Raw genomic sequence first — 26,791 nt, forward strand, 5'->3', positions numbered from 1 at the left:
GAGCTCTTCTTTTACCTTATTTCTATAATATCTTTCATTTGTATTTTTTATAAGAAGAGTATATACCTTGATTTTTTTTTCTGAAGAATGTTCTTGTAGGAAAGAATTTTGGATTTAGAGGGAGTCTATCATCTCATCAATGCAACCTTGAATAAGGAGCTTGGAAGATTTGATATATAGTAGGACTCTAGAAAATCTAAAATAAGCAATCATTTGATGGGCCTACCTTTATAAACATCATGGTGTGGAAGCATTTCTTAGCAAATAGTCTTGCAGCATCAGTTTGCAGTAATAGAAAACAATCCTCCAGCATGAACTTGTAGTGATAACAAATGATCTTATGGTGTTTTTAAATCACTAGAGGACTACTAGAAAATCTTGAATAGATTCAAGATTGTGTTGTGAAAGAGAAATTTTGATGTCTTTGAATCACAACTTGGATAAAGAGAGAATTTAATTATTCTCTAGACTTTATCCTTAAGTACTGGAAATTAGAAAGCAGGTATTCTTATCAAACCTCTCTGAGAGTGATCATCTCAAGAAAGATCTAGGTATGATTGAATTGTTTTGTATTCTTAGGATAATTTATATTATTTTTAGGATATTGACTATTATAGGGTTTCACCATTTGTGTTTGTTATTTAAGAGGTGATGATCTCTAAAATAATGAACACTTGTATAAAGACATTATAAGAGGTGACAATCTCTGAGATAATGTTCTGACCAGTAGAGAACTACTGGCAGATTTGGATGAATTTAAGATCATGTTGTGATGGAGGCATTTCTATGTCTATGAATCACAACTTGGATAAAGGGAGAATTTAATTATTCTCCAGATTTTATCCACTGTACTAGTAGATCTTAATTCAAGATCATGTTTGTGTGCCTATGAGTCACAACTTGGATAAAGGAAGAATTTGATTATTCTCTAGATTTTATCTTGTGTATGGCATTCTAGTAATGGATTGTTGGTAGAATCTAGATCTTGGACCAAATCAAGATCATGTTGTGACTATGACATTTCTAAAACTCTAAATGTCACAACTTGGGTAAAGGGAGAATTTAATTATTCTCTAGTCTTTATCCTAAGTATCGCATTATATGCAATATTGTTATCACTAGCTCAGGTAATACTTCATATCACAAGCCTTGTCAAACACCCTATGTTACAAGCCTAGTTGATTTGATAGTTTGTATTGCAAACGATGCTTAATAACTTGATCACAAGCTCTGGTGATAACTCATATTACAAGATTTGTAATATGATGTGTTTTCAAGTATCATTTGTATAATGATACATCATGGTTGAAATTCAGAAAGCTATAGAGTGTATATCTATGCTTAGTCATCTCTATTGATGTTGCTCTAGATATGTTTCTATCACTTATCTTATCAAGTTAAGAGGAAGTGTTAATTCCTTGTAACTTTGACAAGACAAGTGTTCTGATTTTTAGATCAATCTGATCTAGATGCATGAGTTCCCTTAAGTATTGGTCACTAGAACAAATTGTCCCCTCTAGACAGATCAACATCTTCCTTGTGGCTTTTATAAACCTTCTTATTTATTAGTGTGGTTAGTTGGTTACTAACCATTAGTAACTCTTGGAATGGGCACCAATCTTGAGGAAACAATCATGTTTTGAAGTAGGCCGACTTAGAGAGGGACATGTCCATTTAATGAACATGCCCCTTGAGTTAGGTATAAGGAAGGGCTAGATTGCAGATTAGCAGACACACAGAAATCCATAAGTCTTCTCTTCTCGCAATCTACCCAAATAGGATCATCTATAGGAGCGTAAAACATTTGCAGAAGATCCATGACCTTAACAATTATTATTTATTAAAAACTAAAGAAACCATACCTCACTCTTTTTAATCGACAAAATTCCACGTTTTCACAACATCCTAAAAGAAACCCAATTTCTTTGGGTAAAAACATAATTGTATTTTAATATAAAATTATTACAATAATTTATTTATTGTGGTAATCATATATATAAAAATCCATCATAGACCCAATAAGAAAGATAAATACAATCAATCAAATTTGTGACGTAAAATCCTAATTTTCTATTCCAAACCCTACCTCGAATTATAATTTTTATAAATCGAATCAATTTGAAAACAAGAATTCTCATTGAAGGGTTTCATAATGATTTCAACCACAAATGTTTTTAAAACGAAGAATAGACAAGGGTTTCCAATCTTCAATTCTTTCATAAATATTTTCAAAGAACAGTAAAATTTCACACAAGGGTTTCAACCCAAATTAAATGCTAAAAATAGATCCATACAAACATAGAGAAGACAGAGAGATTTCAAAGAGAAAATTACTATGCAAAACTCAACAAAATCCTACCTTAATCTGATGCTAACCAATCAAATGCTTAGTGCTCACAAGGAATTCCTGTCCTTTCAAAAACCCTCTTTCTCAAAAATTTCCTTCTCCCTACCTGTGTGTGGAGTAATGGGCTCTAATTTCTTAGTAAAGAGTCTTCTCCCTTTAGGGTTTTAGTTTTACAATCACGTGAATATTTTTTCTTTATGATTTTATTTTATTTTAATTTCATGTGCAAAGTTTTGCATTTTAATTAAAATAAACTTTATTAAATTTATTTCTTCTATATTTTATTAAATCACAAGACGTCTTTAATAAAATATTTATTAATTTAACTAATAATAATATTTAAAGTTTATTATAAAAATGAAACTCCTAAATAAATTATTATTAAATTAAATAAATATAATTATGCCAAAATTAGAACTTTAATTAAATCTTTTAAAGTTAATTCTTTTATTTAATTAATTTCTCAATTAATTAAATATAGATTTTTCTTTATAAAATTTTCATTAAGTTAAATCATTTAATAATCTTTTAATTTGATTTAATTTTAACTGAAAATCACAACATATTCACAAATCCAAAAGAGAAAACCCATAATAAAGACAGTATTAAATTAAACTCAAGGGTCAAAATCTTGAATTCACATCACTTGATGAATTCGAAAGGTTAAATAACTCAGATACTTGTCCTACTTTCTAAGACAATTGGCTTAGGGTTAAGATTTGGACTCAAGAATTATCTCCCTTATTTTACCATTGAAATGTTGTGATAGGGCACACTCATCTTGACAATTCAGGGAAGTCAATGTATGGTACTTGCAATTTGCATAAAATCCAAGTATGTGCATACACATATAAATCTAAACTAAAAAAACAATAGCAGGAAGTGGTGCATCGTGTAGCTCCTGACTAGCAGGTGACTATGACTCCCTCCCCTAACCACATCAAAAATGTCAAACATAAAGTAAAACATACAGGGACACCATACACATGCAAGTATGGGGTAAATAGTTCCATAGAACTGCATATAAACCATCCATTTATCTATCTATCTATCATGATGAAATAATTGAAATCACTATATGAACATACAAAACATCACATCGAAAGGATAAATATAAACACCTAAAATAACCATGTATCAAATAGCTCATCAAATATATCAATTGAGTATGAAATAACATACAATTAAATCTAGTAACTAAGTACTGTTAATCATAAAACATAACCATAAAGTTGGCCTAACAGAATTCAACAATCAAATATGAAAAGTAAATTAGGGGTACGCATTACACGATAGCCTGCAGTGTCAAACCTAGTGCTCTAGTAGGCTAGCCAAAGAATGGGGCAAGAAAGCCAATAAAATCTTGGCTAAGATAGAAGAGTCCTCAACTGATACTGAAGGCCGAAAAGAGTCTACAGAGAGTGAGTCAAATGATTCCTCTTGTAAGGAGACCCTAAGCCACGTGAGGAGTCCTTCCCCAACCCTTCTTGTTAATCCCCCACTCTAGAAACCCCAAAAGCTAAAAAATGCAGAGAGGCCTTAGAAGCCCTTGACACTTTCCTTGGCAAAAAACCTCAAAAAAATACCCTCAACCTAAATGATAATGACGAGGACATTTTGTAGCATCAAACAAGCCGATCCAATAGGCTGGCCAAAAGAGTAAGAAAGTCGTTAATGACTTGGCTAAGAAAGAAGAGTCCTCAATAGACAATGAAGGAAGAAAATCTGCAGAAAGTGAGTCAAAAGTCTTTCCTGTCACAGCAAGAAACTATAGCATTCAATACACTTTTACTTTTAAATTTGTTTGTCCAATTAGAACACTTTATTATTCAATTACTTTTTGAGCTATAAAGTTCTCATATTTGTTGCATTTAAAATAATTCAACATAATATATTTATTTATTGACAATTTGGGTGGTTGTTTTGTGCTATAGTAGGGAGTTCAACTTTTTTCTTAATTTGTTTGTCCAATCAAAACAATTTATTATTCAATTACTTTTTGCAACTATAAAGTTTTCATCTATATTATATTTGAAATAACTCACAAATCCATCCCAATTTGATTTTTTTATAATCTAGAAGAAATTATTGTTCTTAAAATAAATAAACTTCTTCCTATTATAGTATTATACTACTATTTTTCCTCTTAAGAGACATGACAACATAATAGAATTTGTTTTCACAATTAAACCTGAACTTTAATTATAATGTCTAATTCAAATTTTGTCTATAATTGCAATTGGCAGCAATCACCGTGGTCTTCTTCACCTTGCTCATTTAATATCTATAAAAACAACAAACTTTTGGTAGGAACTTCCTTGTTTTGATCTATGGTTTTGATATTGTGGTTGCTTACTACCTTTCAGAGACTTGCTTTTGATAGGAGGTTTGTGATTATGAATGTGCCTAGAACAAGTTGAAGCCCTAGTCCAGAATATATAAAGTAATTTGTTAAAATGAAAAGGTCTGCTAAATTCCCACAACACTTTGGATCTGACTTGCTCTAGTACTGTCAAACAATTCCATAGTATGACTTTGAACCAGGAGGTGTAAAACTTCAAAGAGATGAGACATATGATATGTTGCGCCTTCGATAAGGAGATTTTCCACTCTCCATTGATTTTCTTTTCAGCTGTCTTTCTAAGATTTTAGTTTACTAAATTTAGCAGATCGTTCAATTGCTCTGTCTCTGCTGAGGAATAAGAGAACAACTGTTGACTGGTTTCTAGTTTGGGATTAGAAAGAACAGGGTTGATCATTGATATAGAGATAGCTAAAAGTTGAGGTCTTTCTTTAAATAATTTTTATGTTTTTAGTTGCTAGAGATAGGGAGAAAAGCAGGGGATCATTACTTTTCCGTAGAGAAGGAAATATCATCTACGGTGTTTGGCTCATACTTACAACGTACATGTTTCCAAGAACTGGTTTGTTTTTTGTTTTATCTGCCTGCTCTTGAATTCAAACCTTTTGAAAATCCTTGTGACATATTCATAACGTGTTTTTTTCCCTTTTCTAGTCTGCTGTTTTAAATTGTCCATATTTTCAATATTAAGTGGCTGAGACAGGGCATTTCTTAGTTAATTTGCAGGTTCAGAAAAATAAATCTGCATCACATAAAGGGGAAGCTCAAATAACAATTTCAATTTGGAGGGATTAACTCTCTGGGACAAGAATACTAAGATTATATGAGCCTTGAGGGAACATCCAACAATTGTTGGTTACCAACTCAAATAGGACTGTTGCCTTCATTAACCAACTCAAGGGATTTCTTTGTTACCAAAATGTTTCCATTAGCAGCTTCCTAGGTATATAGTTTGTCATGTTGTGCAAAACATTCTTTGTTTAAGGAGATGTCAGAATGTGTAAAGATTGTAATGCAATGAATGACAAAGATATATCAGAAACAAAATGAAACATACAAGACTAATATTAAACTTTTACTTTAAAGTTACTTAGCAATATAATCTAGAATAAAGAGAAATGAAAACTACATTTTCATCTTTGTGTGTTTGCCTTTTTAAATGTTTAGCAATGACAACTATGTGCAAACTACAAACAAAGGCATTAAGTTGGAAGGTTGAAGGCCCAGGAATTCAACAAGTCCTGGAAACTTTTAATTCCATTAGAATAAATCGTTGCATTGTTTCTTACAATGTGGGAATAGATATCTCAAACTAGACCTCAAAAACTTTCCCATCCACATAAAGTACATTGAAATGGACACAATCTTCAAATCAGTAAGAGAACCATGCATAATTTTACATATTTAACAAACTTTGACTATTTCAAAGGGTCTTTGGGCCATATTTGTGACCAAGCAGAGATATCATCCTTGTTTGTCAATTTTCGAATGCCTCCATAGAATCCATCTGACTCACTTCCAGCTTCAGGAGCTCTGTTTCTTCTCATTTGTATTCTTCTCCACCTTGAACCTATGGCATACTGCCTGAATTCAAGCCAAACCTTTTCTGCATTATAGCCCAATAAAAATCAGACGACTGAAAACAACAGCCTTTTATGGTTTGACTGAATGGAAGTACGATGATTGACTGCATATGCTGGAGTGTCTGGAAAATACATAAAATCTCCTACTCGCATTATGTTTGTTAGTTTATGAGGCCAAGAAATACAAAAGTACTTACCATCAAAATGGCATCTGCAATTCTGATTTTCACTTCTACAAAAATCAGCATGGCCAACAACTCCATACCACCACCCTGCACATTGGATAAATATTCAGGCTCAGAAAAATGAATCAAGCCTTGGCTACTGAGAATGTTATAACAAGACAGGTTAGATCTTGTACAGATTATGAATGCGCTGGTAGAGTTCACTTGTACTATTTGCTAAAATATCTGATGCCATTCTAAAGGTTTTATTATAAATTCAAAGTTAATTCATGAACAGTTGTACTGGTTACTAGTTCATTATTAATAAAAGTCAGTCTAGTTCTAGATACAAAAAGAAACACACTTTAGTATCATTCTTGATTTTAAGGGTGGAGTAAAACACCATAAGGAAAGCTCGGATTCTTTTTCCATTGGACTTCTACATGATCTCCAGGTCTCAGTTCCTCTGAAACATCTGGAAAATACAGCTCACTGGGAGATGTCGTAACAGGCGATTTCCTAATACGTTCCCACGATATCCCATCCTCAATGACCAGTGAATTTGCAGAATGGGGCAAGTACCTGTAGTCCATTATCAAGAAATCAATGAAATTTCTGTCTGAAAGTACAAATGCTTGTCTACAATTAAAAGTGCAAATACAAATGTGTTTGTACACTACAAAGGATGTGAGATTAAACATCTATTCATGGATGCCCAAAAACTACACCTATACTAATAGGTCTCCCATTGTCTTATGCGAACATGGATGAGACTAACTATTTCTTTATATTCACCCCTGTGTAGAAGCTTGAGAAAATAAGAAAAGCAGAGGAAGAAAGTGAGATATAAAATGATCAATGATCTTTTTTATGTTCACCAAATAACCCCCTTTTAAATTTCAATGCTAAGAGCAAAATGCAAAGATAACTGGGTCAAACCATGCAAGAATTTCATGCTTCCATCCTTTTGTTAGAAATTAAAATTGCCGGTATAATATGCAACTGATAATTATGCATCTATCCTCCCCATCATCAGTCAGTTGATTGAACTCAATTTCAATTAGTAAGAAATAAGATTACAATCGCCTTTTTCATCTTTATTGAGTAATAATTGTTAAAAGTTCAATGTTGATTGATGCTAAGAGAAAAATGCAAACATAACAGGTCAAACCATGCAAGATTGTTGGACTCCATGCTTCCCATCCTTTCTTAGATATTATAAGTTCTAAACTGCCACTGTGTGATATGCACTTCGACATCTAGGAATCTGCACCCCCCATACACTAGTTACTTGACTGAACCCAATTTCAAATTGTAAGAACACTAATAATACTTGATATGAGGAATTTAGATCTGTATGCAGCTTGAAATTGAGGAGTCCGATTTCCTGAATGGATAAGCACTTCTACTGGAATTGGATTAGAAAGTGTAATTGCTTATGTGTAATTCGGACTTGACAACTAGGCAACTATCCTTATCACCACTAGTCACTTGACTAAACCCAGTTTCAACCAGTAAGAATAATATTGACACTTGATATAAGGAATTTAGATTTGTCTGGAGCTTGAAAATGAAAAGACGGTTTTCTTGAATGGATAGACACTTGGATTAGAATCAGATCGAGACAATTGGAATGCAAAAGAACTGCTACTATTTAAACATCATTTCAATATTAGAAATTCAATTGAAAGACAATAAGCAGGAGTTCAAGCTTTGTAAGTACACAAATAATGGTCAATCTACCTATACATACATATTTAGAACCCCGTACACACGTAATCATATCATGTGTGTGTGTGATCAATAGACAGGAGGGGTACATATATGGGTTGGGGTACATCACTGAACCTGAGTTTCCTGTTCATCATTTAACAGAACAAACTACATATAAAAGCAATGAGTTTGCATTATTTACCTGGCACAAAAGGTGTCAGATTTTCGGTCATAATTTAGATCTGCATCATAGCATGACAGCATAAACCCAGAATGACCATGCTGGAAGACAAGAAAATGTTATTAGTGCAAAGCTAGGTCACTTATAAATCATCTAGAAAATCAGTATATTATAAATTTACAAATTCATTTCATAAAGGCAACACCTTCTATAAGATCTGAAACAAAGATTTCCATGACAAACATGATGATGAATCTGAAATGCCTGATCAACAAAATGTTAAAAAAAAACATGCACAAACAAAATTACAGTGAGAAAAGCACATAGGAATATACAAAATATGAACAACTTACATGAATGGCACCAAATTAATAAATTAAAACACTCGAAGACTTCAACAAACAGAATAATAGCGTAGAAAATCAAATTGTTAAATGAAATCCATCTGGCTGTGATCTAGCAGTAAGATGAAGTACTACCCAAAAAATTTCTGGGTTCAAAACTTCTTAGGCGATGGCTGTGGCAGGGGAAGTTGCTACTATGTTGAGGGCTAGCTTCTCTTGGGGGCAGAGGGCAACCATTACAGCGATTTCATATTCTAAACATATCAGATGAACTTCTATGACCAAAATAGATTTCAATATACATTAAACAACTTTTAGCCAGAGCAGAATAGAGATTGTAAATGGTTTCATATAAAATAAAAGCATAATGAACAGGCTCACGAGCTATGGCTATGACAAAGACGACAAATCATAAGAAATAGAAGAGGATAAATCTGATCTTCCGTCAAGTTTTTCATCGGCGAGTTCAACAGGTCTTCGTACCATCCAACGGGATTCCGATCAAGGTGAGATCTGCCCACTCTAGTAACATATATCTCAAGGGCAGGTGAAAACAAGGGATGAGGCAGATTACAAGTACTAGGTAAAATAGTAGAAGAAAATCCCTTATATCCGTCATCTAAGCTGACGTTAGGAGCAGTTCCAGTAACCATGCTGTACTAAATCTAAGGACCAGTCTGACCCATTTTACAAATCTAGAGGATTGCAATATATCCCTTTTACAAATGTGCAGTTTGGTAACATTTACTTTTTACAGTCCCATCCCTTTCGCACATCTAGAGGGATCTAATGTATCCAATTTACAAGTGTGCAGCTGCGTAAATTTTGAAATTTCCCTTTTCACATATTCAAAGGGGCCTAATATCCAAAAGGACGAAACTCTAGCAAGTTATATTGCAGCAAATTGGTCACGTTTCAAGAAGATTTAGATGAACAGTACGGAAGTAAATCTAATTTACTCAATTAGTGAATCAAAGCATGAATTGAATGGGATCGGTCAGCAAGCTTTGAAGAATAATATTCCAAATCAAAAAATTGAGACAAATCATACGGCGAGGAAAAGCAAAGTTTCACAAAATTAGGACAATAAGTTGAGATTTGCTGAAAATAATTACAGTCAATTGAGGAACATTACCCTCACCTCACGGTTGAAAACCTGTGCAGGAAACCAGAATTCACCACATTCCAATTGCCAATACAAATTTACGAAGGCTTCGTTTGGCTTCATTACTGGCTCAGCTGTAGTCAGGTTGCTTTCGGGCCTTGTAAAGTACCAAATGCATTTCAGTGGACGCAACCACAGGCTAGTTGGCCTTTCCCATATCCTTGCATTTCTCCGAGACAGCGTCCGTCTCCAAAGAGCAAATGCATTCATGCCAGCGACTTTCCCCCAACGTTCATTATACAACGGCTCCCATATTTCATCACTTCGGCATCTTTGTCTAAGATCTTTGGATGTTTGGGCTAATTGGCATAAATGATACGGAGAAAGCCGCCTTATAATGGCATCAAGCACAAGCTCGGGGAGGTCAAGCAACGGGAAAGCTGAATTATCTGAGCCATCCTCTGCACTCTTGGCCTGCTTCAATTTACTTCTCAGCAACATATTTTCCACTACCCTGATCCAAATCATCCAGAAATGCATTGAGAATGATATTTTGGAAGGCAGCATACAGAGAGCTAAATCGAATAACAACAACAATCAAAAAAGGGAAAAGAAAAGACGATCTCCCTCTTTTTAATCAACGCGCATTAATAAGACAAAACAAGCCACAATGTTACAATTTTGGCAGCATTTAAAAATCTAAACACACAAACGGTCAGATCCATATCTGGACTAAATACAAAGTAGTCCATCTAATAATTCCACATCTTCATTGAAACTTCAGTTTTAGAATTCTCCTAAATTATTGTTGTTCACCGGTTTTACACCATTTCTCATGTATGCGCGGGTTTTGTGAGGTAGATGAACTGTTTAATCTATGTGTAGTTGAACTGTTAAAACTGTTTGTTTCTTCAATGGTTGAGAAAATGAATCTTACCTAGCTCTAACTATGTCAAAGACGAAGGTTGAAGAATAACGTGTAAGTTATAATAGCAATTTAATTGATAATATTTGGAGAGAGCATTCCCGATGAGTCTTTTTTGGCTTTTATTTCCCGTTAATTCTGGTCAAGCACTTTTTAAAAAGCTAATGAGACCACATCTGTTTGGCATAATTACCTTATTTTAATATAATTCTAAACTAAAAATTGATCATTGTTGGAATTCTCTGAAAAATACTGGAAAAGACCATCAGAACACTTTGGAGACTACGCCTTAAAAAAATGTTTAATGGATTTTTTTCACCCTTTCGTAAAATGATAAAGATCCGTTTGAATACTTCGGCTCTAATACAATTTATAGAAACTTTCACAACTTCATGTACAAGGTTTCTTTAAAAATGTGAAGAGTTTCGACAAAGCGTAAATAAATTTAAATTACAAACATTTTCTAAAAAGTTACATATATTTGGAAAAACAATTCTAGCATGGTAAGTTTCAGAAGACATCCTTTTTATTATTTGTAAGAATCTTTACAAAATTGCATAAAGAATGGAAGAAATCTGAATCAAATGTTCAGAAAGATCCAGACAGTAATGGCAATTAACATCATGTTTTTATAGGTTTATGTTTAAGTACTAAATTAAGATTGTGGAAAAGGAATAATATTGGATCTTTTCCTATTTTTATTGAGCTGTGAAAATACGTTATGAAGAAAAATGGACTCAAAATAAACATGACCACTTATAGAAAAGTTTCATTTGTCATCATAAATTTACTTCCTTCTGTTTTTTTGTTTCTAAATTTTATTTTAATTTTTTAAACACTAAATTTCCTATCCAATTTTTATTAAAAAAATTAATATTAAAATTATTAAAACTGCCCAAAAATATTCTTAAAAATACTAAGGAGTGGCTGTTAGCCAAATTAAACTAGCAGCTGCATGAGGCCTTGCTCCTTGCCCTAAGTGTCATACATTGTCTTAAATCCTAAAAGGCTACTAAACATATTACGTGTGTCTTACGTCGTCTTAAATACTAAAAGACTACTAAACAAATATGTTTAGATAATTTCTGTCAAAATTATTGCCTGTTTTGTAAAAAAGCAAGCCCTATCCACCTCCCTAATTTTTTTTAGAAGATTCAGCCTGGCGCCTGTAATTTTACTCTCCAAATGTTTGGAAAGAAAGAAGAAAATCGTGACTCTGTTTTGAATTAGACTGTTAGTACAAATTTGCATAAAGAATCGAAAGAAGAAATCTGTTCAGGCAATCAAATGTTTCGAAAGGACGAGTTCGAGACAGTGATGGCAATTAAGTGTGTCATACATCGTCTTAAATTCTAAAAGACTAATAAACAAATATGTTTAGATAATTTCTGTCAAAATTATTGCCTGCTTTGTAAAAAAGCAAGCCCTATCTACCTTCCTAGTTTTTAAAATATATTCAGCCTGGCGCCTGGAATTTTACTCTTCAAATGTTTGGAAAGAAAGAAGAAAATCGTGACTTTGTTTTGAATTAGACTGTTAGTACAAATTTGCGTAAAGAATCGAAGAAATCTGTTCAGGCAATCAAATGTTTCGAAAGGACGAGTTCGAGACACTGATGGCAATTAAGTGTGTCATACATCGTCTTAAATTCTAAAAGACTACTAAAAAAATATGTTTAGATAATTTCTGTCAAAATTATTGCCTGCTTTGTAAAAAAGCAAGCCCTATCTTTCTTCCTAGTTTTTTTAAAATATTCAGCCTGGCGCCTGTAATTTTACTCTCAAAATGTTTGGAAAGAAAGAAGAAAATCGCGTCTTTGTTTTGAATTAGACTGTTAGTATTTAGGCAGAAGACGGGGAGATTAACTCTCTTCCACTTTAAAAAAAACTGTGCGCTTAAACTTGAATGATCAACGTATTCCATTAAATGTTTTCAAAAGAGATTTAATGAAAGAATTATTAAAATTCCTTTACAAGAGAAAGAATTATCCGATTATTTCGTACACGCTTTCGAAAAAATTCTCTCTGACAACTGAACTGCAGCATTGACATGTACTTCTCTGAAACAATTCATTTTACAAAAAGAAAATTGCAGTTATGCACCTTAACAAGACAACTGTAAATTGATGTTGTAAAGCTTCAAACACTGAATTAAATTGTGGTCTCCAACAGCATTACCGACTGTAATAATGTTTTGCAATCTTCCACAAGGATTAACAGTCCATAACCCTAGTAAATAAAACCCAAAACGACTTTTTTTAAGCAATCTCATCTATAAAAACTCATCATTTAGCATAAGAATGCCCATTGGAATACATTATGCTATCATAGCTCTGTACATTATGAAATTTCCTTAAAGTTTTCCCCAAAAATTACACATCTAGACTTGCAAATGCTCCCGATGAAAACAAAAATCCAAACATTCCTCTCCAGTCACAAAAAAGCTGACTAATGTTTCCTCAAAAAATTGTCTCAAAACTGCAATTCTAGACCTTGAAATAAACCAAAATAGACATGTCCAAAACACACAGAAGAACATGAGCTTGAAGAGGGGCTTACCAGGGATTTCAATGTCGCAATTTGCACTGAAATTTCAACCTCATTTTCTGAACATCTCTGCAATCTGGTGATTTTAAAGCAGGAAAATGACTGTAAGCAGTTGGGAGATGGAATATTCAATTTCAGTTTGTAGATGTCTTTGGGCAGTACAGTAAACAATTGCTGGAGTACACGCGTCTGAAATGTATGATCCGATTTTTCAGGCCTCACGTTATAAAGTCTGGTGGTTGGTGATGGCTTTTGTGTTGGTAGACAAATATAATTGCCTTTGTCGCATTCAATTTATTGAGAGCATCTTCAGAATGACACGTGTAAAGTATTAAAAACTAAAGGTTCAGAAAGCTTCTTGTTCAATTTTTAAGTGGTGGATAGAGGAATTATTGTCCACCACTTGCTTGCAAGGCAAGTGAAGTTAAAGTGGGTGATCAACATTTTAATGCAAAATTTTCATGATTGTCTTAGTTATAATTTATTATTTACTTATTTTTTATTGAAGTACTTGAAGTGTATAGACATCATTATATAGCATTATATGTTTAAATTAAAAGTCATTATTTGTTCATTTGATTAAGTAGTGTGTTTTTGGAGGATTGAACAATTATGGATGGTATTTTTCATTTATTAAAAAAGTTGTAAAAGAATAGAAGAAAATAGGTTGCAAGAAGGTGCGACCAAAAAAACATTGTCCCCCTAGCAGTCTTTATAGCTATTTTACTATAAGAAGCATATTCTAGCTAGTAGTCTTTATAGTCAAGTCTTACTACAACAGAAGTTACATAGATGTTGTTACATTAGTATAAGAAAAATTACATGTTTTTACAATATTTACGAAACAAAGATATAAAATATAACAAGAAACCTGTCAATGCTAAAAAGATGACTTTAAACCATGTTGCATGGCCACTTTCCTTTCGGTAAGCAGACGCCTGACATGCGACTAGATTTGTTGAATCTAAAAATCCACATGTAAGTTATTCTTAGTCACAACCTATATTTGAAAAGAAAAAGAAGTCAAACAATAAAAGATGTTTGAGTAAAGCCCAAGAGAAGCAGTTTCATGGTGAACATTATTGAGACTATTAAAAACAACTTTAAACATGTGTCTCCATATATGAGACAAAATAATGTCTTTGAGGAACATACCATCATTCCAATCATTTTTGCTTAATCAATTGAACAACAACTTTTGGCATCCTATCTATAATATCAAGTAATTACTTGTGACGAAAACTCATAATTTTGAGTTAATCTTTTTAAATTGGAGTTCAATGATATAAGTGAGTAAACTGTTAGTGACACAAAAGGTCAATTCAATAAAGGGGGAGAAAATGCATGTTTTGAGTTTTGCTAGGGTTTTGGGTTTGTACTACTATCTTGGAAAAATCATGCATAATTTGTACATGTCACATTGCATTTAGTACATGACTCATAGGGTTTATTATGGCTCTGACCAACTTTGGCCTAGCAATTGATGTTGGTGTTGAATTTGTTGTGATGGAAGCTCATGGCGTCCTTGAACACATACCCTCGCAAATTCATCCTAAAAGTATTTTACGAGGTATGTCCTCACCTAATTTTGTGCTTCATGTTCAAGAGTTTAATAATGACCGCAAGTGAGAAAAATGCACCTTAATAGGTTACTTTGTGGGTAGGGTTGCCAAAGCATGGTCTCTTAATGGAGTCTGACTTATTAGCATTCGAAGCATCACTAAGGTTTCTCTCTCTTTTGTCCCACCTGACCCACATTGAGGTATCCTCTCTCATGGGTTGTGGACCAATTGGTCTTCCCTTCTAGATTTCAAGCATTGGTCTTGAGACTTCTCTATCTTAGATGAAAAAAAGCTAAGCATCCCTGTGTAGGTTGAGTTTCTTAGTTTCCCTTCACCATGTTGGCCTTTCATGTAAACCATTGTTGAGTCTATTGGTAAGTTGGTTTCTTTTGAACCATACCATTTTATAAATGTTCATCCTCAAAAGAGATTATTTGTTGAGGTTGACTAGGCTTGAAACCTCAAAGAAACTATTGATATCTAAGTGGATGGCATAATATTTACCCATAAGGTGCTCTATCTAAATTTACCCAACACTTGTTATAGGTGTTAGTTGGTTGAGAAAAAGATCAAGGAGTGTCCTTTAGTTGCACCTAGGATTAAATCCTCACCTAAGGAGGTTGTCTCTTGCCCTCAAGAGGGAGCAAAGAAGGATGAAGGATGGATAATTGTGGTTTGTGAAGGCAATAATTCTTTGTATTTGCACCAAAAGAAGCCTATCGATTCTACTTCTTAACCCTCAACAAAGACTCCTCACCAAGTTATGATTACCTGGGTGGTCTCCATGTTGTCTCTCCCTATTTCAAACATTGTCTAGTAAGGGAAGAATTCGAATGAGAGTGCTTCTTGTCGTCCTTGGGTTCACACTCCTTAGGTTGCATTGGTTATTTCAGCCCCGTAAACACTATGTCATTCTTGCAACCCTGCAAGGTGTGCTAAGAATTTTGAGGGTATCCTTGAAAAGCGAAGAGTAATCTCAAGAGGAGATTTTTTGCATAATAGTTTCTCCTCTCTTGGGGATGAGAATGATATTTAAGATTTTCTTTCATGAATTACATCTCATAGAATGGTCAAGGTCTTAATAACCTCCACAGAAAATATTTTATTGGAGGTGTTTGTCAATGTGTTTTGACTTAGATGCTCTTTAGCTTTGGGAGGTTAAAATTTTTGGTTTCAGTCTTATTCTAGTATGCCATATTATTTGGTTGGATAACCTCAAATTTTCTTCTTGAGTTGGAGTTAGTACTCTCATTTCTCCTTAATTGTATGCTTATGCTATCAATCAAGATTATGATCCTATATAGAGAACTATATGGGTTTTATTATTAGTAGATAATTATTCCTTTGGCATTGTTAATGTTTATTCCCCTAATGATGTTGTAAAAATATCACACCTATGGCATTAGATAGAGGCTTCTCTATCACTTGTAACTTGGGTTATGTGTGGTAACTTTGGCTGAGATGGAATCTTACAAGGATGGGATTTTGCCTTTCTGTTGGACAAATGGAGAGAGAGAAGCATGGTACTAAATGCCCAATAAATTGAATCATTTTTTACCAATCATTGTCACCATGATGGGGTTTGACACACTTAGTCTACTTTTAGAGTTGGTTCTGACAAGGCTTTTAAAAGGCTTGATCATTTCATGATTACAACACAATCATTTTTCTCTTTTTTCAAAAATTAAGAGCTAGATATTTTCCCTCTTGTTGATGTGGTGTTTTTAGACCACCATCCCCTTAAATTTTGTATTGAGTGGTAGACAACTAGGATGTATCCTTCCAAGACACAAATTTACCTCAATGAGTCATTACTGCATCACCAAGTCACTATGGCCCATATTTAAAGGATTTGGAACCTAGAACTTATGCCACAACAATTCATATGTATATTCCATGGTAGAATGATATTGTCACTCACAAGTTACAAGGTTTATCTACATTTCTAGTAGATATTTTTTCATGTATTGCATGTGCCCCTATGATGCCAATACTAATGACCTTAGTTATACCACCAAAAAGCTTTGGCTTGAGTCCTTTCAATGTAGATTTGCAAGTCTGGTTGGCTCAAATCGGGCACTAGAAATAAATTACAATAATTATTATACAAGAGAAGCTCAAATCAAAGGTAAACTCCATTCGCTTAAGGTGGGTGGTAGAATTTCTAAGGACCTTTTTTTTTCTTCTAAGAGTTCATCATATCTCTATGGGAATCAAGATAATAAAGGATGGTTAGGAATTTCTCATTGAGTTTCATGACATTCTTCAAGGTTTGTTTGACACTATTAGAAAGTATTCGCTATTTAGGGAAATTCTCCTATAAGAGACTAAGCTTTGAGGAACAATATATCTTTTGTGGTTAAATGCTTACCAATGATGAACTCAAGAAAATTGTATTTTCCATGGCAGATGATATGGCTCTCAGGTGCAATTACTTCCCTTATGATTTTTACAAGGTGTTTTGGTCTTGTCTTGGCTTCGCTTCTACCTCAAACCCTTTCATTCCCAATCTTTGGGAGAAATTATTAACAAATAAAATATTAAATTTATTCCTAAGGCTAGAGACCTAGAGGATATTTGTAACTAGAGGCCCATTACCTTGCTCCATGTCTCATACGAGTTCGTTTTCAAAGTCTAGGTCTCAAAAAAGTTCACATCTTGTCTCTTATTGTTAGGCTAGCCAAAGTGGATTTATGTAATGTCCCCTTTTAGGACATTTTTTGATTTGCTTCTTCCTTCCTATAAGTTTTCATGATAATTCCTATCTGATCATTTTCCTCCATAGTTTATTCGATATATATATAAGGGTCACGTCCTTTCATTAATAATTACATTAATAATGATATAATTATATTAATTAATAAGGTTAGTTATATTAATGTCATAAAGTATATTAATAATTATATTATTAATATATCAAGTATATATTATATAATACATTTATTGATATAGCATTTGTATATTAAAATATTAAAATATATAAGTCTAATAACATATATTATTAATATAAATCTAATATCATTAATATATATCATTTATATTAATAATATCATTAATATATACATTATATATATAGTGATATCGTTATCAATCATGTTAGTGTTATTAATATTATTAATCTTATATATCATAGTATTGATATATATATTATTTATATTCAATAATATATTATTTTAATTGTGTATATATATGTATGATAATATATAATAGTTTATATTTTTAATTTATATACTTTATTAATCATTTTAATATTATAAACTTTATATATTGGACCTATTTATATTATTTAATTATATATGTCCAAAAATAGGGATATCACAATTTATCAAATTCAAGTTCATCCTCAACAACATTAGTGTTGCTTGGGAAAGTATGGAGTAGGTTAGATGCTCTGGGCATAGTGTAATTTTTCTCAAGATTAATTTTTCTAAGGCCTGTGATTACATTGAGTGGCCTTTTATTCTTTCCATGCTCATAGCACATGGCCCGAATTTCTCCAATTTATTAAGATCCTTTTTGGGGATATTTATGCTTGCATCACCATTAATAGTTCTTAATTCAATACATTTGGCTCATTCAAATCCATTTGCCAGGACTTTCCTCTGGCACCTTCCCTATATGTTCTTTTTCTTGAAGGTTTGCATAAATTCTTTCCAATGCAATCTTTACTAGTTGAGTTAGAGGAATTTCCCTTTTCGAGTCACCTTCTCAACTTGTTAATGAGTATTTTGTAGATGACCCTATTCTCACTCTCATTAAGGGGGGAGAAAACATTCAAGAAACTCTTTATTATCTTGACACCTTTTATTTGGCCTTTGGTTCTACTATACAATTGCACAAAACTCAATTCTACAAATAATATTTCCTTCTAGCCCTACCTTAGATTGTACAATATAGATGGAGGTGGATAGAGAAAGGTGAATTTTTCTACTTTCTAATCATTCCTTTTTCCTTCTAGTCTTTGCCTATGGACCTCTGGAATGCACTGTTAGTTAGGATTGAAAATAAGTTGTCTTGTTGGATTATGAAGCCTCTCTCTAGATAGAATGTTCTAGTTTTTCTCTAAGGTGTTGGCTTCTACTCATGTTAATACTATTAATGTTCAGCTCCTTTCAAGGCCTCATACATGAAGCTACAAAATATATTGTGAGGCTTCTCTGGGCTTCTAAACTAACCACCACGGGTTTCAAAGAGTTTCTTGGAAGTATTATTCTCTTCCCAAGGAATTTGGAGGGCTAGGCCTTCTTTCTACCTAGAAATAGGGTTTGGCTCTCTAGGCCAAATGGGTCATTCGAGTCTTAACTAGTGATGAGGCTTGGAAAATTCTTCTCAAACATTGTATTTCTTCAGGCTTTCTGGTCAATAGACCTCCCTAGAAGGGATTTGGTTTTCAAACCTTTCTCATTTAGAAAGACCTAATTCAGATCTAGGGCACCTTTGTTTTCAAAAGTGTATGGAGATCCTAGGGAGATATTAAGCCTTGGCTTCAATGAGCTAGAGATGGGTTTCATGATGAAATATCCATGAACCAATATAATATCATGGTTTCCATTATTTCATTGTCAAGGGCTCCCTCTTGCTAAGATCCAGATTATTTGTGCTTTGCATTTCCATAATACATGGAATTGGAATGCCTAAGGATCTATTTTCAAGGGCTACCATAAGCCTTTAGTCATGACATGAACTTTAGGCCTAGTTTCATATTTCTCTCCTAGATCGACAAACTTATGACTTGTTGGTCTTGACTTTTCCCCTACACATGTTGCACAAGCTTGAAATTCATTCTATCAAGCCATGGTGAAAGGATTGGAAGTAATATCCTTAGACTCTTCTTTCTAGTTATAAACACAAGATGGGTTATTACTGGTTAGTGTCCCATTTTTGAATGATCACCATTAATCTCATCTAGCATTGGCATTTTCATTTTTTCTCAAAAATCCTAGAGAGTTTAATTTCTTACTATTTCCACCGAACCCAATAGTTGTTGGAAATAATCAAGACTAGCTAGGTTATTGAGAGGGGAGCGATGAATCAGTAACCTCAAAACTTTTGACATTTTTGGTACTTAATAATATAATCCATTTACCATTAATAGATCTAATCTACTACATGCATGAGAAAATGAAAGCATAAAACATTTTGAACACAATATTTGGTGACCTAGAAACCTTCCAAATAGAAAGTAAAAGTGGGGTGGGGATGATACCCACAAAACTTTAATACTGCAGTATATAGTTGGCCAGTTAAGGCTTACAATGATCACTTCTGATGATCTACCCTATTAGGAGCAATTAGGACTGCTAGGTCCACCTTGTTAGAGGTTTTACAAACATACAATGAAGTATGCACTCGATAAAGAGATTTAAGAAAAGATTGTTAAGTCTACCCTATTAAAGAATTTGAAGCTGATTCCCCTGTTAGGATGAAACAATAGATCTGACTTACAACTAAATTTTTGATTAAGATCTTTGAAGTACAGATCACCTCTTTGTGATAGATGTAACTTGACTACTCCTGAATTGACCTTGCTATACACTTTACTCTGCTGCTAATTCACTTTCACATGTTGATCATCACATTCACTTTCACTCTTCTCAAAACATTACTACATCATGATTGGGTATGATACTATACATTACATATATACCAACCCAATTCTCATAATTACAAGGTCATCCAAAGCACAAGATAACACCAATATTACTGAGTCAACCCAAATGTAGAAACTTGGGTTCTGAAATTTGACTTGGTGAATTTTTGATACTTGGCATCCACTACATTACTCAGCATCATCATGCATTTGATAAAAGTAGAGGCTCGGTCCATACTAATCACTCAATGTAGCTTCAAACTCAGTATACATTGGAGACTCAGTAGATATAATGTCACTCGATAGAAACTGAATAACATGTTTACCATGCTTGCACTCGATAAACACTACTCATCCCATCACTCGGTTAACAGTTGCTTCTCATCATAAGAACTAATGACTCGGTAAACATTATGAAGCTCTATAACCACTAAACTCCTCGACGAACATTGAACTACTCGGTCTAAACTGCTAGACTTCACACTGCCTAAATTCACTTGATATCCACTAGAATGCTTGGTATGAACTATGAAACTTGGTAACCACTAAATTGCTTAGCAAACACTGAAGACTGAACTAAGAGTTGGGTAACCATATAAAATCTAAATAAGTGTTGTCACTAATAACAAACATGACTTAATGCCAACAATCTCCCCCTTTGGCATTAGTGACAAAAACACTTATCAACCAAAACTTATGTACACTAACATGCTGATTTTGATTTTTGATTTTTCAAAATTTGTCTTTGTAATTCTATTATATACATTTGCACATATCTCCCCCATACAATATACATATCATATTAGGCATAGTATCATACTGAGTGTATATACAAATATCTTTCCTTATATATATGTCTCTCTCCACAAATATCTCTTTCTCCCCCTTTTTGACAATAATGCCAAAGATTTATACAAACTACTTATATAGAGACATCAAAATGTGAGAGAAACTCAGAATATACCTTAAGGATAAGAGTTAAGGTCTTGTCCCAATTTTCTTGAAAAAAATTTCAGGTTTGAAGTGCAACTTGGACTTCTACTGAGCATTCAATCATATGATCTGCAATTGAAAAATTATTGTCATGGATCAATGTTTTTGAATAAGCAATATGCTTTTGCATTGTATCCATGATAGGAAGGATCATGTTCTGGATGTCTATAAGTTTAGACCAGATCCTTGGTTCCTCTCTCAATAACTCTGCCTGCATATCTGATAGGAATCTGATTCTCATGTGATGCGCAGAGCTTGAACTGGGGTCAAGCTACAACTTTTGAGCACTGGCCTTCAGATCCTCATCAATCTTACTCAATTTTCCCTTTATTTCTTTTGTGTACTCGGTAACATCACATAGCTTAGCAAAAAGAGATGTTACATTTGTGAAAGAAATTTCAAGATTTTCCAAAATTGAAGAAAGATCTACTTGATGGATGGCAATATGCCGAGCAATGTGCTCAAGCACTTTATTGTCAAACTTTTTCTATAAGCTTATCATGTCCATTGGAGTCCTCATTGAATTTATTTACTGCCTCTTCTAATTGTAACAAAATATGTTGAGATGAATCAACATCTACACCTATAGCCTCTGTCAAGATATTATTGGCACTTACAATGATTCAAAATTCTATGTCTCTTTCTTCTCTTGACTGCTTTTGTTTGAATTTCTGTTCAAGTAACTGACTGACCAATCTCATTTTCTCTATAGTAGCATTATCAAAATCCAACTTGGAGATTTCAATCTCCTTGTCCAGATCAATATCTTCCTCAATTTCTTTTCCACTAATTAAAATTTTTAGTGGCATCTTTGGTTCAACTTCTAACATTAGTGCTTTGGATTTGGAAATAGAAACAATGGTGGAAATAGTAGGGCTTGCAATAAAAGCTTGTATAGTGCCTACTAATGGAATGTTGACTAGAGCACTAAAAGAATCCAAAATTGATGTACTACCCAAAATTGATGTGATTATAGGTGGAATGCTGATAGAAGTATTTACAATGGGAGCACTTACTGGAGTAAGAAAAACTGAAGTAGACAAAATGTGTAGAATTGGATGCTACACTTACTCTTGATGTCCCTGACTCAGGAGCTAAAGAAGAAGAAGGTTGCAGCTTGGTAGATGAAGTGGTAGACACTTCCATTAGAGACACCTAGAGCTGAGAGGGAGCAAAGAGTGATTGGGCAGATGATGTATTTGTTGTGGTCACAATCACACTTGCTGAAGTTGTCTCCATGCTTGATGATGTTGTTGTTTTTACTGGAGAGTGAGGAAGGGTGGTTATGGCTTCTATAGCTATCTTAGCTGGATCACTCTCTTCTTCTTCTTCTTGCCTATCTTCCTATTTAGCTTCATCCTCTTTCTCTTCTTCTTCATCCTTCATTAACTCTTGATAATCTTTAGCATCAATGGTGACACAAGGAGTATTGTCTTCTTCATTAACTTCATCCTTATCACTATCATCATCATCATCATCATCATCATCTTTGATTTCTACTGAATTCTCGCTTGGTTTGTGCAGATGATAAACATTTTTCCACATGGATGTAGCATCCTTGGCTACATGCTCAATATCTTTGAACAAAATTATGCAAGCATGAAATCTGATGGTCATCTTATCTTCATTTTTCTTCATAGCTTCCTTTACCTCAGCATTGGTAAGGTTCGGTAGCAACTATCTCAAAGATTGTTCATATATGTCCTTGGTTGTTTGCATTACTGATTCCCATCTTGGTTTTAATCTTACTAATAGCTCATTGGAAATTTGAGGTGTAATTTGATTAGGATAATATTTCCATTTTTCCATCTTTGTCAGTACTAACTCCTTAATCTGCATCTTCTCTGCATCAGTTTTGGTTTCATATTTCAATGCTTTGAAATTTGTAATACCTGCACCTTCTTCCAATTTCTTCAACCTTTCTTGGAAGGTGAGAGGGGGTTACTAAATAAAATTTCACTACTTTCTTTCTTCTTAGATCTCTTGGTGAATAAAATTGTAGAGGCCTTGGGTGGCTTGGTGATAATCACCTTGCCTTTCTTTCTCACAGGCTCTTGTTCCTTTTCTAATTCTTCTTCTTCATTCTTAGATTATTCATCTTCACCTTTGCCCTCGATAAGAATAAGAGGGGAATTTGTTGTTTTCAGTTTGGATATCATCCTCTTACTTTTATTTACTGCCTATGGATGTTTAATTTCAAGTTCTATTCTAGCTTTTGCTTCATCATCAATATTAACCTCATAAGGAAGAGGTTTCACCCATACTATTCTAGGTCTTACTGCCTAGATGTATACTCTATCACAGTCAACCATAAAACATATATCATCCTTATAGTTTTCAACCAACTTTTGAGGAATTTGGAACCTGTTATTCATCTTTTCCTTAAAAGCTTCAAAGTAATTATCCATGATACTATCAAAATTTTCACCCATTTCAGCTATGAACTCATTAATCTAATACAACACAGGTGTGTCCTTTCTCCATACCATTGCTTCTTTGGAGGGGAAAAACTTTTGAACATAAAAGAACAAACAAGTCAACAGAGAACCAAATTTGCATGGATTATTCTTTGATGTTCTAATGCTTTCCATGTTCTTATTCAATTGTTTCAACATTAAATCTACTAAATCATATTCCAAATTCTTCTTAACAACCTTATATGCTAGGTCAACAACTTCACATGACACACTATTCAGTCGATTAGAGCTGTATATCTTGTGATGATAATATGAATGCCAAATCTAAGTTCCACATCTGATACATTGCTAATTTTCAATCATTTACTGTCCCACTCAGCTAGGGTTTTCTTTTGAAGCTCGTCCCGACCTAGGGTTTTCATAATTTTAACCTTTTTAAGGATAGGGAGACTCATAATTCTATGAATCATTTTCTTTATAATCAAAACTGGCTACTCTAACCACAATTGACCATTATGGACTCAGCTCAAGATATACCTAATCCATTTGATTTGAAAGTTTTGTGGCAAGTGCGAAATATGGGTTAAGCCTTTCTCCTCTAGGTGTTTATGCTTGGGCTTAAGAGTTCCATCCACAAGAGTTTACCTAGGGTACTATCCATTTCTAGGGTTCCTATCTCTTGTACAACACATTTCAAATGAGTTCTAATATCATTGATAAGGAGTACCTTTGGTGGAATTTGTGACTAAGCTCCATTGGGGTTGAGGGATTCTATAATTGTTGACACTAGTTTGAAATTTGGAGCCTTCTACTCAACACCTTTCACCAACATCTCTGATCCTTTCTTTGCCTTGCTACTACTACTATTAGATGACATGATCGCTTAGTAGACTGAGAAAATTCCTCAAAAAATTTCACTACAAATTATGTTCAAGATTGCCGAGTGCTCTACAAATCGCTCTGCTCTGAATATACTGAATTCATGGTGGAAATGAAATCGAAATCCTACCTTTTTGATGAAAAATTCCCATTAATGCTCGATACGATGAGAGCCATAATGACATAGTGCATGACAGATTGTCATCCACTATTTGTGCAGATTACTCGGTAGAAGCTTGTAACTCGGTAGCAAACAAAACTTTGTTACTCTCGACCTTGCTCGGTATTACCTAACCTTGCTCAGTGAATACTGATGCTAAACTTTTGTGATCCCTCTGTATCTGGAATACTGGTTTGGATCTATTGCTTTCTTCTAATTGGAATTGTTTAATATGTGACCTTGAGAATACAATTCCAGTTCTTGCTTAAGAACTTAATTGGAAATGGTGGACTCACCCACTTCATGAGTGACTAGACCATCATCACTTGAACTAGCTTGGTAGATTTAGGAATCCACTTCTATCTCATCAACTTCCTGATGTTATCAACTTTTTCTTTCTTTTCATCTTCAACTCTACCTATATTCATGCAATTCTTAGCTATGTGACCAAGTTCAGTACATGTATAACATCTTATTGTAGTATCCTTTCTTCTCGAGTGATGCCTAGCATAGTTTATGCCAATGTGTCCATATTCTCTATAGTAATGACATCTACACCAAGTATTGTAGTCCCAACCAAATATTGCCTTTACAAATTGTTTAGCTAGATTGAATGGTTTAGATCTGCATTCAGATGCCTTGTGACCTTGTTTCTTTCATTTGTGACACTTTCCTTCAAACTTTGGTTTCTCCTTGCATTCATTAGCTTTATGACCATGCTGACGCAATTGTAGAATTTTCCATTGAATTTTGTCTTTCTATTACTCTAACATTTATTTGATGTATGACCTATCTTACCACAGTGATTGCAAGTAGATCTTTGATTCCTTTGAGCACCTTGTTTGGAGGATTCACCTTCTCCTTTGTATCCAATTCCTACTTTTCCCTTTTGCCTATAAAGATTCTGCTCATTTTGCTGATTCAATTGATCCACGTCTTCTTGGGATTTCATTATTCTTTCATTGAGTTGCTTCTCAGAATTTAGATCAACTTTCAATCTTTCATTGATTTGCCTTTCAGTGCTTAAATCATTCCTTAACCTTTCATTTTCAGATCTTAGACTCATTATTTCTGTACTTGTATTGGAGAGCTTATTGATAAGACTTTCTTGCTAAAGGGATTGATTTTGAGTTTCATTGTTCCTTGCCTCCAAGTCTTCATTTGCCTTATTTCTTTGTTCTAAAATTTCACACAATCTTATTGTCTGAATTTCCTGTTCTCTTTTCAATTTTCTTTCCTTTTCTTGCAGGGAGCCATTCTTTTCTAGGAGTTCTTTGATTGCATCATTTTCTTCATCTGAACTGCTTGAGGGGAAAATGTCTTTAATCTTCTCTTCAACATACTAGTGGTCATTCATCTATTTTTCAAGTTCCTTCCTTCTTTTTAGGGATTGGGAAAGATGCTCTTTTTCTTCCTTGAGTTGAGCTATGGCCATTTCCAGATCTAGCTTCTCATTGTCAATAGCTTTGTTAAGTCTGAATATCTCCATTGTCCTTGATCTTTGCTCAAGCTGTCAAACTTTATCCTGAGAACCACAATGCTCTGATACCAATTATTGGAAATAATCAAGAGTAGCTAGGTTATTGAGAGGGGAGGGGTGAATTAGTAACCTCAAAACTTTTGACAATTTGAATACTTAATAACATAATCCATTTACCATTAATAGATCTAATCTACTACATGCATGAGAAATTGAAAGCGTAAAACACTTTGAACACAATATTTGGTGACCCAAAAACCTTACAAATAGAAAGTAAAATTGGGGTGGGGATGACCCACAAAAATTCAATACTATAGTATAAAGTTGGCCTGTTAAGACTTACAATGATCACTTTTGATGATCTACCCTATTAGGAGCAATTAGGATTGCTAGGTGCACCTTGTTAGAGGTTTTACAAACATACAATGATGTATGCACTT

At 33.8% G+C, this 26,791-nt stretch overlaps 2 protein-coding genes across 5 annotated transcripts; both read right to left on the minus strand.

The window, feature by feature from the left end:
• Window positions 1-5,911: 5,911 nt before the first annotated feature.
• On the minus strand, window positions 5,912-13,531 carry LOC149528655 (F-box protein At2g26850-like). Of its 4 annotated transcripts, none has more exons than XM_089809791.1 (6): window positions 13,283-13,531; window positions 9,836-10,313; window positions 8,372-8,451; window positions 6,860-7,038; window positions 6,490-6,564; window positions 5,912-6,315 (listed from the first exon to the last, which is right to left on the minus strand). In XM_089809791.1, exons 2-6 carry the CDS (start codon window positions 10,298-10,300, stop codon window positions 6,128-6,130), a joined length of 987 nt encoding a protein of 328 aa, XP_089665917.1. In that variant the 5' UTR covers window positions 10,301-10,313; window positions 13,283-13,531; the 3' UTR covers window positions 5,912-6,127. The 4 variants fall into 4 exon arrangements, with proteins under 4 accessions (XP_089665917.1, XP_089665916.1, XP_089665914.1 ...); XM_089809790.1 differs by having other exon boundaries at window positions 9,830-10,313; XM_089809788.1 differs by lacking the exon at window positions 13,283-13,531 and having other exon boundaries at window positions 9,830-10,677.
• Window positions 8,536-9,820, minus strand: LOC149528656 (uncharacterized). Its single transcript, XM_089811126.1, has 2 exons — window positions 9,076-9,820; window positions 8,536-8,614 (listed from the first exon to the last, which is right to left on the minus strand). The coding sequence occupies exons 1-2, from the start codon at window positions 9,345-9,347 to the stop codon at window positions 8,536-8,538; spliced, it is 351 nt and encodes a 116-aa protein (XP_089667252.1). The 5' UTR covers window positions 9,348-9,820.
• Window positions 13,532-26,791: the final 13,260 nt, after the last annotated feature.

The sequence above is a fragment of the Cupressus sempervirens genome, chromosome 11, assembly GCF_028749045.1.
Source record: "Cupressus sempervirens isolate cs-2001-9-10 chromosome 11, ASM2874904v1, whole genome shotgun sequence".
Lineage (NCBI taxonomy): Eukaryota > Viridiplantae > Streptophyta > Pinopsida > Cupressales > Cupressaceae > Cupressus > Cupressus sempervirens.